The sequence below is a fragment of the Ananas comosus genome, linkage group 14 (assembly GCF_001540865.1).
Source record: "Ananas comosus cultivar F153 linkage group 14, ASM154086v1, whole genome shotgun sequence".
NCBI lineage: Eukaryota > Viridiplantae > Streptophyta > Magnoliopsida > Poales > Bromeliaceae > Ananas > Ananas comosus.
The window spans coordinates 4,021,018-4,035,752 of record NC_033634.1 but is presented as its reverse complement, the minus strand read 5'-3'; the positions used below and the strand labels follow the sequence as shown (position 1 = coordinate 4,035,752).

General features: G+C 34.3%; 1 protein-coding gene across 1 annotated transcript; it reads left to right on the top strand.

The window, feature by feature from the left end:
• LOC109720856 (DEAD-box ATP-dependent RNA helicase 57-like) lies at nt 5,514–13,520 on the top strand. Its single transcript, XM_020248205.1, has 10 exons — nt 5,514–5,694; nt 5,795–6,034; nt 6,137–6,228; nt 9,637–9,733; nt 9,856–9,936; nt 10,012–10,244; nt 10,903–11,097; nt 11,271–11,361; nt 12,058–12,180; nt 13,335–13,520. The coding sequence occupies exons 1-10, from the start codon at nt 5,614–5,616 to the stop codon at nt 13,503–13,505; spliced, it is 1,404 nt and encodes a 467-aa protein (XP_020103794.1). The 5' UTR covers nt 5,514–5,613; the 3' UTR covers nt 13,506–13,520.

Genomic DNA, 14,735 nt, shown 5'->3' with positions numbered 1-14,735 from the left:
ATTACTGAGCTTTTGAAGTTTGGAGAAAGCCATTTCAAAAGCTTTGCTCAAGTTCTCTTACTCCTCCTTAAATTAGCTATCGTGCTCCTTCCAGCTTTGATCGATTCAAAGTGTTGGTCATAGATGGCCCAATCTATAACCACAACACTGCGATCCTGCCCTACGGTCGATTTATTTTTTTTAAAATTAATATCTTTCCACATATTTCACTTGATTTTTTTTTCTCAGTTCCGGGCAAAATATCCAACAAAAATCATCAAATTATATATTTATATGGATTTTTTTAATCTATATTTTTGATTCAAACAGTTAATTATTTTTTAAATGTATAAATATCTAATTGTTAGTATATTTATGTTATATTGATTTGTATAAAAAAAGATTTATGGAGGATAAGAGTTGAACTACCTCATACTTACCTTTGATGAAATGTGGATTTTTATTTGACTTGAGAGATCCTTTCAGCTATAATATTTAGCTATCATTTGTTTAACTACCATGTAATCGATTACTAATGTGTAGTTTATGCAAAATTTTCAATAAAATATAGTTATTTAATTTTATAGCGAAAATTATTATTATTTTTTAGTCTAAACTTTTAATATTGAATTGGTAAATGTTATGATATTGAGAAGAACAATATTAATATTTTTTCTGAATGGAACATGATTAAATTTTTAATTTTTAATTTTTAATAATTATATATTAATTAATTAAAATTTTATATATCCTCATTAAAGCGCGATTTCTATATTAGTAAATATCTATTAAACTATATGAATCCTCAATCTTTGTTACCACGTGGCAAGTTTTTCTTCACCCTCAATAGTATATGACTCTTCTTCTTTCCATCATTAAACTTTCAATATGCATTTTAACGATCCCATTAACCAAACTTTCAATTAGTGCATTTAAATAGTCCCACTACCTTTCATCCACTATACTTTCAATTAATGTAAATGGTTCCACTACCAAACTTTCAATTAGTATATTTAAATGGTCATACTACATCCCAATCTCTCTATCTCCAATTATTCATCATGCTTACTAAATTTTCAATATGCATTTTAATGGTCCCATTAATCAAACTTTCAATTAGTGAATTTAATGGTCCCACTACCTTCCCTCCACTATACTTTCAATTAATGTAAATGGTTCCACTACCAAACTTCCAATTAGTATATTTAAATGGTCCTACTACTATCTACGATCCTAACCTCTCTATCTCCAATTATTCATTATTGTCCATTTTCCTCCTTTCACCGAACTTTCAATTCTTTATCTCCGATTTGTTCATCAATTCTCTATCTCTCATCTTTAGCTATACACCATCGCCTCCTTCCCTCTCTCCCTCTCTCTCTCTGACAAATGCGCGCCCAATTACTTCTTCCGCCGCGGTCGGAGAGATCGTCGTCGCCGTCACTATCACCATTGCCGGAGAAGGCATCGTCGGGTTCATATCTGCCGCCTACAGTGAGATACTTTCGGTAGATGTACCAAATGAGATACTATTACGGTTTCTACCCACTGCAAACCGCGGGCCTCTTCACTAGTATAATTTGAAAGTTGGGTTATATCAAAAGCCATGGGAGTGACATGTGTCCTCCTCTCTCTCCCTTCTTCACTTCAAATGTGCATTCACCCAGTCTACGAAAATATCATATATACCAAGTCTATTTTTTAATTATTAATATTTTAAAATCTATAAGATATATAATTTGATAATTTGGCAATTCTATCACATCACAAAAATCGTTAATATTAATTATCAGATATTTCATTCATTATCTAATATAATTTTACGGTGTATAAAATATTAGTATACACCATATGCAAGCAAAATTTCTCCTTTTTTTTGAAAATTATTATTGCACTCTTTTAAACATTCTCTACACTTAGTGTATATAAAAACATACACAACATAATTTGAAACTTTAATAGAGATTTTAAAATTTAATTCAGTGAATATAATTAATTTATTAAATTTTATAATTAAGATATATTTAATTAAATTTTGATATTAGATATTAGTTTTTTAATATAAGTTATGGTGTATAGTGTGTTAATATACACCAGATATATATATAATAATTTTTTTTACCAGGTGTTAATGTACACCAGGTATATATATAATAATATATAATATNATGGATTTTTGAGATGGGTTTTGAGAGTTTGTGGAGATGGGAGTGAGTTATAGGGAGGCAAAGGGGAACAAGGGGTTGAGTATATAAGAAACAAGTGAGAGAGAGAGAGAGAGAGAGAGAGGATGCATATTTTTGAAACAAGAGAGAGAGAGGAGATGGATATTTTTGAAACAAGAGAGAGAGAGAGAGAGAGGAGATGCATAGCATGTCTGTGGGGAATGCAAAACGCATCTGTGGACTGATTTTGTTGACTAGTTATTTTGGCTAACTTGCCCTTTTTCTTTTCTTTTTTCTTTTTTCTTTTTCCTTTCTGGTTTTTTTTTCCTACTAACTTATTAACCATTCTATAGTTTCCAAAGCAAATAAAATAATTTTAAAAAAATTTAAAAAAAGTTAGCTCATTAGAAAGCAAATTAGAGGGTAAAAATTAGTGTACTTAAAAAAAAAAACTGCTTCTNATTCACTACCTAAGCTAGTGGAATGTCTTTATAGATGATAGAGACTTATTTGGTTTAATACATATACACATGGAATGCAACTTAGGCCCTGTTTGGCCTAGCTATTTCAAAGTGATTTTCGGCTGAAAATCACTTTTAGGCCCAATAGAGTGTTTGATAAAGGTATCTAAAAAATCTGATTCTGCTTTCTAAAAGTTGAAAACTGATTCTTCAACCCCCAAAAGCAGAAGCTGAAAAAACCTGCTTCTCAAAATTGATTCCCGCATAAGCTGTTTCCCCACTTAAATTTTTTTTTACTAAAATATCGAAATTACCCTTAAACAAACAATACAATTCTATCATACCCTNAAATTTTAATTTTAATTCAAATTCAAATTTATATTTTAAATTATTTTAAAATAAAATTTAATAAAATAGTTAATTTATGCAAACATCAAAAAAATTTTGGCAAACAGCTTTGCAAAATTACTTAAGAAAAATCACTTTTATCTAAACTCAGCCAAACGCTTTACAACTTTTAACCAAAATCACTTCTTCAAACCAAAATCACTTTTTCACAAATCACTTTTCAGAAACTAAGTCAAACGGGCCATTAGTTGCATTGTGTTTTGAATGGTAGCATCATTCAAAACAGCTCACTCACACAACTAGTGCCTTGTTGTTACTTTAAATATTTGCTATTTCTAGTTAATTTTCATTTGAGAAGATTGAGAAAGTGGGAAAGTAATAAACTGTATAATTTTATGAGAAATTGGAGAAAACCAAAACATTCCTGCGTGTTTGTTTCTACGGTTGGATTTCTTCTTTTGATTAGCTTGTATTGTTATGCTTTCAAATATTATTTGAGCCTAAAATCTAGGCTTTGTTTGAAATTGTGGGGAATTGCGGAAAGATTACATTACATGCGGTGAAAAAATACGATGGAAAGATATTTTGTTTGTTTCTATACTTAATATTGCATTTTGCATATCACGATGAGTCAGTTACGATATATTTCTGACTCTATTTTATTTAATAGCGTCAGTTTGATTTCAATATTAAATTAAGTCTTAATTTGTTGGAGAGTGTGGATGGGTTTTTTAAAATCAAAATTATGTTTGAGTAGAATTATTTACAAAGGATTTTAATAGATTTGTCAAAACTTCAAATAGAAGTATAGTTTTAGGGATGCAAATGGATTCAGGGCTGGCGGAGCGGCTACCCTGATACACACCAAATGGGAAGGCAAAAAAAATAAAATAAAAATCTCTTGAGCTTCTTTCCAACTCCATCCTGAATAAATATTTAATTTAAAATAACTTTTGTATTTGTAGAATACTATTTGTCATTTGAGGCCTAAATGTTATTTATTTTTAACAAAAATATAATTTTAGAGATAGCTGCTGTAATAGTAATTTTATTATTTAAAATTTTGTTGTTGCGATTCTCATAAGAAGACAATTTTGAGGAAGATCCACTTTCAATATGCTTAGATGGATCCAGCGCCGCCGCCGCCGCTAGGGTTTTCGTGCTCCGCATTATTCTAGACTTTTTTCTGATCGGAGAATGTTACCAAAATGAAAAGGGAATAATCGCAGAAATACCCCAAAACTCTAATCTACTGTAGAATGACACTCTAAATCTATAATTTTGACACTTTTTCTTTTCTTTTCTTTTATTTATTTTTTCTTGAGGGGAGGGAGGAGAAAACAGACATACTATTCATTTCGTTGTATTAGAAATAAATTCATTTCGTTGTATTAGAAATAAATTTTGAATACCGATTGTCCTAGGGCAAGTGGCAAAGGATTTAGTGATTGGTATCCGAGGGTCTCAAGTTCGCATCCTAGTTGATTTATATTTCTAATTAATTTTATTTCTAAAAAAGAATAAAAAAATAAGAAATAAATTTCAAACTAAGAAAAGAATCCATAAAAATATACTAATTGATCGTTCTAAATTCATACGTGGCGGCATTTCCTTTTTTACGAATAAAAAAATTGTTCTCAGATTTTTTTTTTTTCAAAAAATTTTCAGATATGGTTCATTTTTCCACAAATAAAAAAATAATATGACGCATACGTGACAATCTCTTGGCATCATAGCTCCTTTCCAAGAGTGGACCAGCTCCTTTTCAAAAAAATCCTCTCTCTTTTTCCAAAATATTTTTAAAATTTTTCAAAACAGCTCTCTCCTATCCAAAAAAAACCCAAAAAAATCCTCTTGGTCCCAAGGTTTCCCAAGACAAGTAAATATTAATAATATTAAAACCTTCCCCTCCCAAGAAAGTAAATAATATTAAAAACCTTCCCCTTCTCTCTATCTCTCTCTTCTCCTCTGCCAAGATCTTTTTAAGATCTGAAAATATCTAGATTTCTAAAGCTTGGGCTTTATAAATAGCTCGAGAAGAGTTCGAATCGGGGAGGGGGATATGGGCATCGCACACATGGAATCACATGGAGAATCGGCGGGAGGCGACTGGGCGGTAATCCACATTTTCTGTTGCAAAACAAAACAAAAGCAAAAAAAAGAGAGAAAAAAGAGCAAGAGAAGATAGAAGGAGGAAAGTTAAAAATAAATAAATAAATGTATATATATAGAAATAAAAAAGAAAGGGAACTGTGCTAGATCTCCTTTTCTGTCCGCTGCCGCCGAACCCGCCGACGCCGCCCAAAGGTGTTGCCTCCGCATCCACTATCGACGTCGTCGATCAACTCAAGGTGCCGCCGCCGTACTCACCGATGCTGTCCAAACGCCGTCCGAAGTCGCCGCCACCCATAACTGCCGCTACTTTGTTCCTTGCCGACGCCGCTGCCGCCGTGTCGACCACGTCGGCGTTGCCGCTACCGTACCCGCCGACGTTGCCACTCAGCTTGAGGTCGCAACCCACAATTACGTGGTTGCTTTGGGATTAAGANTTTCGGCGTTTGTACGGTCGTAAAGAAATTTTTTCGAAAAGTTTGTTTTACGGATTGTCAGGAAATAGGGGAAGAGAGAAGAGGAGAGAGAGAGAGAAAGCAATTCATCGAATGGAAAAGGCGTCGTCACTTCTCTTCGCCGGAACCCACTTCGACCGGAAGCGCTTCGGCTCCGACATCGCCCGCTTCAAGGCAAAAAAACAAAACCCTAACCCTAACCCTAACCCTCACCCCGGTTCTGCTCTTCCTCTTCTTCTTCGTAACATCGCTTTCTATGTATCTTTATCTACAGCCGCCGCCGCCGCCGCCGCCTCCGGAGGATGCCAGAAAAGAAGAAGCAGAGCCGCCGGGGTCGCCGGAGAAGAAGGAGAAGAAGAGGAAGCGGAAGGACAAATCCTCCGCTTCCGCGGAGATCGTCGAGGGTTTCAACGTGTTCGGGTGCTCTGGATCCGTTTCTTCTGTGAGAAACCCTAGATCCGGGGAAGCGGATGGCTCTAATACTCATAGGAAGGAAGTGGCAAGGGAGATCGAGGTCGGCCAAGTTGCTGATTTGAGTATCTTGTTTAATTTCTATTTTTTTGGCTAAAGATTTCGTTTTAATTTGGATTTTGTTGTTGTTGGTGTGGCGTTACAGAGAGCTTCGATTCTGCGGAAGAAGCATGGGATTCATATTTCAGGTTATAATGTTCCTGCACCGCTTGAGAGTTTTGAAGAACTGAGTTCAAGGTTGGTTTTTGTTGTTCATCACGTTAGCTGCAGTGTTGCTGATTTACTAATTTTGGATATTTGTGATATGTTTTGGATTGATAATGTTTTTACTAGATTCCATAGGAGGAACAAGTGCAATGCTGATCTAATACTAGTAGGGATCTTTTGTTTTGCATAATATTATTGCAAAGATTCTTTTATATGTAAGAATTAATGGTCTATTTATTCAAGATAGTTATTTTGCACTATATATTGGAAAATAGAATTATATGCTAGAACTTGACTTTTTCGTGTTGCTCTACTGAAAACGGCATTGACAATTGACATTTTTGGGCTTGCATTTTTTGTTGGCTTTATCTTTTGTGAATATTTATTTTGGGAGCCTCAGGACTGATGCCTGAACCCAATCTTAACCATTCTCAACTGCATCTGTATCACGTATCTTATATCTTAATTCATATGCATAGGATGTTATCAAAGTAGTTTATTATTGAGTTGTAAATCAAAGAGGGATTCAAAATCATGAAATCCAAAAAGGTTCTGATGACCTTTTGAGACCTCTGATATTTTTTAAAAATGTGGAAGATTTTCACAAAGTTGGAAATATAAACCTAATTAAATTCAGATATGCAAAAGATTAATTCGTCATCAATTACATAACGCTGATAGAAAATATGTTTTTTCTCAAATTTGATCGTTCAAAACCATATGGTAGTTGCTTCTAGAAGTTAGGAACATATTACTGACCAATTCTTGTCTAAAATATTTTTGACATATGGTCAAGGATTGCCATTCCAGTTGGCACGATCTGGCACAGTCGGCATGTGCTGCCTGTGCCGATAAGCTCTTGCTAACTGTGCCAACATATAAAATGGGGCGTGCGCTGGCGTGGTGTGCCGTGCTGTTGGCACATTAAATGCCCGTACTACTGGCTCGACAATCCTTGCATGGGGTTGTAGTGAGCTGGTCAAGGTGGATATTATGATTCAAGGGTTGGTATTACCTGTGGTGTTGATTTGCCTCTCTCTCTCTCTCTCTCTCTCTCTCTCTGGTTCTGGTTGTTATCGGAGGTTTCTTTCTAAACCATTTTGGGTCATTTCCAACTTTCCATCTACATTAGTATTTCTAATTCTCTACAGCATAAAATTGTAACAACACACCTATGTACGAATCTTATATGTTGTAAATGCCATTGGCAAATCAACTGAATATTAAGAGATCCCATGTTATGTACACTTATTGGAGACCGACCTTTCATTTTTTCCAATTAGCATTATTGAAGTGTCTGTTGAAGCTTGAAAAGTGAAAAATTGAAAGGTTTTAGCATGGGTATAGATATGAACTAAGAATTGTAACGAAAACATCATTATTTAAATTAGGATAGTTTGAAAGAAAAACAAATTAAAAATTTAAATCTTACCTAAATGGTAGAGACAAACTCATACAACTTAGTTTCTTTCTCATAGGATTACCTTAATCAATATTTTAGTATGCTTTACTATTGTAGCGCATTAATGAGGGGCCTTTGTACTCTTTTTCCTTAAAAAAATTATTGAAAAACGGGATGTCAACCAAAAGAAAAAGTTTTAAGCCCTTCATATAAATGGCATATAGTAGAGGGGTCCAAATACAATTTTATATTTATAAAATTTTTTTTTAATACACTTCGCAATAGTTGATAGCATTTCAACAGAGTTTTTCCAAACATCTTTCTATGCCAAATGTAATAATGCGAAACAACAGTTTTTCTCTAAAAGCGTAAGCTGGTAGAGAATGGTGTTCTTATATTTTTTATATTTAACATTCCCCCTCACGTTTGGGCTCGAGACTTTTGATAGGCCATGACGTGGACTCGAATTAAATGGAAGTAAATCAATTATGCAAGGAGCCTGGTGTAACTTGAATTCAGGATCTCCTGCTTTGATACCATATTAAATAATGCGAAACAACCATTTTTCTCTAAAACTTAAGCTGGTAGAGAATGGTGTTTTTATATTTTTATATTTAAAAGTAGACAACACTTTTATAGCTGAATTAGACAAACCATCTACATTTGTTTCAATAACATCGCACTATTTTATATAGCACCTTTTCAACCACACTACACTCGATAGCTTGGCTAAACGGGCCTTCTACCATCTTGCTCTAATAGGCTATCAACTCTACCAATGTTATTTAATCCTTATATACTCTACCACCCGTGTCAACGTTATCAATTTATTGTGGCTCTATTCTATCCAAAAATAATTATCAGGAATATTACCGAGTTGAAAAGTAGACATAAATCAAATCTATATACACCAAATTTTGTAACTTGTAAGAAAAGCAATGAACCTAGTCCGTGACAAGCATACTATAGTATTTGGTGGTGACAGACTCAAAACCCACATGGTGTTGCAAAATTTATTCAGAATGTTGCATATGGTTCGGCACGATACAACCCCCGTACCGACCGCATAGCTCAAACCCCCTATTTTTTAAATTAGTAAGTAATTTTCTCAACAAAAGGTATGATAAAAATACATAATAAATAGTCAGAATATTTTGTTGCTAAAGAAAATAAATATTTCATGTCATTATGTGTCGGCACACATGTATTTTTTGTGACCTGCACGCATCGGCATCACCTGGCGCTCACTGTGCCGTACCGTGCTGGCAAGTTTCCGGTACGACCATGTGCTACAGCACTTAAATTCTTAGTTTAAATGGTACTTTGCAGACTTAGGATTCAATTTCATAGGAACAATTGGGTTTTCTGATTCATTTATGTTGCAAACAATCCAACAGTCTTTGAATTTGCTAGAGAACAATTTTAAGTGTAAGATTCAAAACATTGTTGATCTATAGATGCATGTTCGCTAAATGAAATTTTCGTTGAAACGAAAGAACGCTCAAAACTCTTGTAGCTTAATTTATTCTGACGTGCTAATAATGCAACATTGACACATAAAACTTACAATTTGAATGAATTGAAGTAATGAAGCTTTAGCAGGCTACAAACATTTCAGGATGTGCAAGAATGTTGGATCTTCTACATATATCTTTGTCGCCATTTACATGGGAGAGATGCATACTGAGATCAAAAGTCCGACTCAGATTTTTTCTTTAAACTGAACATTGCAACTCATAATCAAATTTTGTTTAGCGACCAGTGGCAGCCTGCTATATATTTCAATGATGATGAATCAGTAATATTATGTGTTCTTATTTGGTTATGTCATTGTTTTCATTTTTGTCATTTTATTCTTTAATATTTGTACCTCCATAGAGCTCTTTATTATATTCTCTCCCTTTCCACTTGCTCTTGTCCACTCTGCAGTATTCAATGCAGGAAATTTTCATTCTTGGGTATGAAGTTCCTAAATTTAGTTTTCTAACTTGGTATGCTACAAAGCTTGTTAATTTCATAATTTATTAATTGGACAGGTATGGCTGCAAATCCAAGTTGTTGCAGAACTTATCTGGACTTGGATTTAAAGAACCTACACCTATTCAAAGGCAGGCTATTCCAGTGCTCCTCTCAGTAAGCTCTTTTACTTCGCTGGCTCCCTTGTGCTTAATATTCGAGTCCTCCGTTCCAAAGAAAAAAGGAATATTTTATGTTTACTGTAGAAAACTAGCTTGACTTTAGCTGATATATTGCAGAGGCGAGAGTGCTTTGCCTGTGCTCCAACAGGTTCTGGCAAGACATTGGCTTTTCTATCTCCAATCCTTATGAAAATTAAGGTAGTATTTTTCAGTTTGGGTATTATCCATAAGAGAGACACTGGGCATACTTTAAGTCTAATTTGCTGCTAACAGCCAGGAACTAAGGATGGTGTAAAAGCTGTGATTCTTTGCCCTACGCGAGAATTAGCTGCACAAACTACAAGAGAGTGTAAGAAGTTGGCTAAAGGAAGGAAATTTTATATCAAATTAATGACTAAGGAGCTATCTCGATCTGGTGATTTTGAAAAAATGCATTGCGACATTCTTGTTTCAACTCCACTGCGGTTGGACTTTGCTTTGAGGAAAAGAAAGCTCAATTTAAGTAGGTTTGTGCTAAAAGTATCAGTTCTTTGAAAGATCCTTTCTTAGTTTTTCTTTTATTTGCCGTATTATAAAAGATTCAGGAACAATCTATATATGATCTCTTATGCTTCAAAATGCTAGAATGTTTAGATTTTCTCTTACCTGTAGTTTATCTTGCTTTGAAAGGCAAACTTTCTATTTGTAACTCAGTAACTATTTCCCTTGAATCTTATCAATCATGCCTGGTTCTTTTTGCGTACAAGCAACCTAATGATATTCTTGCCATATATGTCTAATGGTACAGTTCTTTTGATGTTGATCATTAATGTCATTTTCTATTACTTTGTTTCGAAAGTGAACTTGTTGTTCGAGTCATTCAAGTATTTCAAACATTTAAGAAAAATCTACACAGTTTATTGAGTTCGAAGTGTAAGGTCGATTACCGTATACTCATATATTATTTTGAATTCAACTGTGAAACCAGCATGAATATTTAGTTGATAGATGTTGCTGAACTTCTTTAATTTGTCAAAGTTACTCTTTCTTGTAAATATTGTTGGTAAATCACATCTCTTACGTTCTAAGTATTTTTGACCTTATGGTTTTTTATCATATTAGAGTTGGATGAAGAAAAAGGGATTTGGTCAGAAAATTTAATCCTTTATTTGTTGCTTGCTGCAGGGTGGAGTACCTTGTCTTGGATGAATCAGATAAGCTATTTGAGCTTGGATTTGTTGAGCAGATTGATTCTGTTGTTAAAGCTTGCTCGAATCCTTCAATTATTCGTTCTTTATTCAGTGCCACCTTGCCTGATTCTGTTGAAGAACTTGCGCGTTCAATAATGCATGATGCAGTTCGAGTCATTGTGGGTAGAAAGTGAGTATTTCCATCAGACTCACACCTGAATTCCATTTTGTTTATCATTTATGCATGTCTTCATAGCATTTCTCTCACAATATAGTTCCTGATTGTAGAAATTGAGTACCGTCTATTGTGTACTTTTCTGCTCAGTTGTTTATTTAAGCCTTATATTTGAAACATTCTAACAGGAATTCTGCTTCCGAGTTGATCAAGCAAAAACTGGTTTTTGCTGGAAGTGAGAAGGGAAAGCTTCTTGCACTTCGTCAAAGCTTTGCTGAAGTATGCTTCTTATCCTTGTCTAGTTTTTTCCACATTTACTTCTGAAGTCATGCTAGTGTATTTTGGTATTTTATGCTCATACTTAAGACCAAAAAAATGATGTATTTCGAATGAAGTAATTTTGTTATTCTTCAACAACAACCTTTTCTGCTGCTTTTTCTGTTTGGATAGTTTGTGGTTGTTGAATATCCAGTCTTGATGGACCCTCTAGGGCTGAATGCGTACGAGAATAACTTTTATGGCATAGCTCCTGTTGTTTATTAAGGGACCATTTGGTAGTTGAATGTCGAGAGGCATGAGAATTGAGAAGTTGCCTAAACTTGATATGAAGGAATAGCGAGCACTGAAGCAAACACTATACAACACAAGTTATCACCATGAAAGATGTGCCGATGTCCAAATAGGCCCTTAGTAAGTAATATGAGATCATTTATGTTATTCTCTGTTATAGGTGTGTTCTTTAATTGTCTGATCAATGAATTCCTTTAACTCATATAAGACTGTTTTATTGAAGCTGATGTTAAGTTCTGTTCTACCTAAATCTTTGACGAACACGTGGAGAGTTTTAGCATCACTAATGCAGCATTAGGAGAAGGCAGTTTCTGTTTTTATTTTATTATTTTGCTGTTTGCTGTTCAAAGTTTCATTTACGAAATGCTAATTAATTTTTAATTTTTAATTTTCTTTTCCATGCAGTCTCTAAATCCTCCAGTATTGGTGTTTGTTCAAAGCAAAGAAAGAGCAAAGGAACTGTACAAGGAGTTAGCATTTGATGACATTAAAGCTGATGTGATTCATGCGGACCTCACTCAGCAGCAGGTACTATTTATAAAAAGAAAAATTACATTTTAAAGCATATCCCGGAGTTGATTATATCTGTGCAAAAATGCCTCTAATATTTATTATTTGACCACTTGAATTTACCAATATCTAGTTAAAGAACACACTACCTTTTCAAATGTGTCCCCCTCTAGGTACTTTGATGATCATTTTTGTCCCCTCACCTGTTAATTTCTTATGCTGCCCCTATTAACTTAGTTCCTAAGTTCTTCATTCTAGTTTTTTTATATATATATTTGAAAAGGGTACAATTAGGGTTTCAAGTGTTGTCCCGTGCCGTATTGTGCCCCCAAGATAGGGGCACGGTAGGGGGGGGTGTTCTTGCAGGACCCCCATGCCACGATACCCAGTGGGTATCGCATGAGACAACACGATACCCGCTGGAGTATCCGACACAGTATTGTGCTGATTTTTTATTTTTTTTGTGATTTGTTATCAAATCTAATCTAGAATTGTCTATTACAGTATTAAAAATAATAGAATATAACTAACTAAATTCGATTTACGTAATTCCAAATTACCTAAATTAATCTAACCTAGTTTAAAAATTCTAATCTAAAATTACCTTATTTAATGTACTCTGATATCGAATCTAATTTAATCTATATTTTATATTTAAGTTCCTAATCTAATTTAGTCTATTCTAATCTTATGAACAAACTAATATAATCTAGAATTACTTAAGCTCTTCTATTCCAATTAGAATTTGTAAATTAGCATAAATATAAAATAATTTTGATTTAGTATTATTAGATATATTAGAATATATAGTTGGTTATAGTAGATTATATAGCCAATTTAATTTGATAATATTAACAACATCTGTACCAAAATTGTCAAATAAATCTTGTATCTGTAAATGACAATATGCTATATAATCCACTGTGACGATCTATGTGGAACTAAGCAGCACGGATTAAAGTGCCCATCGGCACATGCCGTATCCACCGTGTTGATATTTGATGTTTTCTAATTTCAGATTCTTCAATAGACTCTAATTTAATGTTAGCTGGTATTTTATTTTGTATGATGACTTAACGGTATATTTGATCAGCATTTTTTCGAGTTGAAAATATCACTGCTGGATAATTATGCTAACTTCTTTCCATGAATTTATTGTTTTATTTACTAAGCGAGAAGATGCTGTCGACAACTTTAGAGCAGGAACGACGTGGGTTCTGATAGCAACTGATGTCATTTCACGTGGCATGGACTTTAAGGGCGTCAATTGTGTTATAAACTACGATTTTCCCGAGTCAGCTGCGGCTTATATTCACCGGATAGGTATGCAATGTGACTCATAATCCTTATGCTCTTCCATCATTATACCGCCTAGGGATGTTTAGCCAGTTAGACCCTTGATATGATTGTGACTGGTGGTTACGCATAATGGTAGGCTTGATCAGTCTTCATGAAGTTATTTTTGTTATTAGAAATCCCAAGGTCATTTTTCTATAAAGAGTTAGATTTAAGGATCAAATACAAATTTAGTGACTGAAGTTTTACCTTGATTCATAGTTTGTCCTCAAGGTTTTGTAATGACCGAGCCACTACTACTAACAACTTGTTCGGCCAAAATTGTCGGCCAATAGTACTTAAGCCCTGTTGTTAATACAATGATAGCCATATATAAGTGTCACGCACTTGATTCCAGCGGAAGCTCACCGGGCTTGTGCACAGACCCGCCGTGTACACCAAGCACCCCCGGTGTACACAAGGCGTCTACAACGATCATAGAAAGAAGTAGGAATCAATCCTAAACACGGTAATCAGAGCGAGAATATAATTCTACTACACATACATGATACAAGATATACAACAAGTCGAACAAAAGGTACATTTTGAATACTAAGAAATCTCGAATAAAATATAATTATATATCTTTCAACTAAACTAAAAGAAAGACGTCTACGGGTCCATCGATAGCGGCACTGAGGAGGCTCTAGCTAGTCACTAACCCCTTGCCACGAACCCTAGCCTCTCCCGCCGCGGAAGGCTCTGAAACAAAAATAATCAACCAATGGAGGTGAGAACTATTAAACAATAGTTCCCAGTGGGTAAGCTGCCGAGAGTGGCGAAATACACCACTAGGTCAACTGAGGCATGAATATAGTATAAAATGTAGTAAGCGTAAGTGCAACAATTAATTGAACATATTCAATTATAGACATGCCTCTACATGATATGTTCACTAACATGAATATATAACTTTCTACCCTCACATGCACAAGTGGTGTATATGCAATTTACCTGCTTGTCCATCTTTAAGCTATAAGCCATAGTTAAAGAGAAAGTCTTTCATTATAATCAAATAGCTATTGTCATCATAAAGCTACATTTCTATACTAATTAACATAAGCAAGGTTGTCAATGCAAACAATGACCAACATGAATGTCCAACTACTATGAATGCATGAAGTAGTGTCACAAGGTAACCATTTACTAGTATGTCCATCTACTAGGTATGCATCAACTTGTGTCACAAGGTAAATGCCCACTAATATGTCCATCTTAATGACAAGATTAATTAAATT

Excerpts from the sequence above, each read along its gene's own strand:
- LOC109720856 (XM_020248205.1), top strand. The coding sequence starts at position 5,614 with ATGGAAAAGGCGTCGTCACTTCTCTTCGCCGGAACCCACTTCGACCGG. Across the intron at positions 5,695-5,794 it reads CCGACATCGCCCGCTTCAAG|CCGCCGCCGCCGCCGCCGCC; the intron begins GCAAAAAAACAA and ends CTTTATCTACAG. Across the intron at positions 9,734-9,855 it reads CTATTCCAGTGCTCCTCTCA|AGGCGAGAGTGCTTTGCCTG; the intron begins GTAAGCTCTTTT and ends GATATATTGCAG.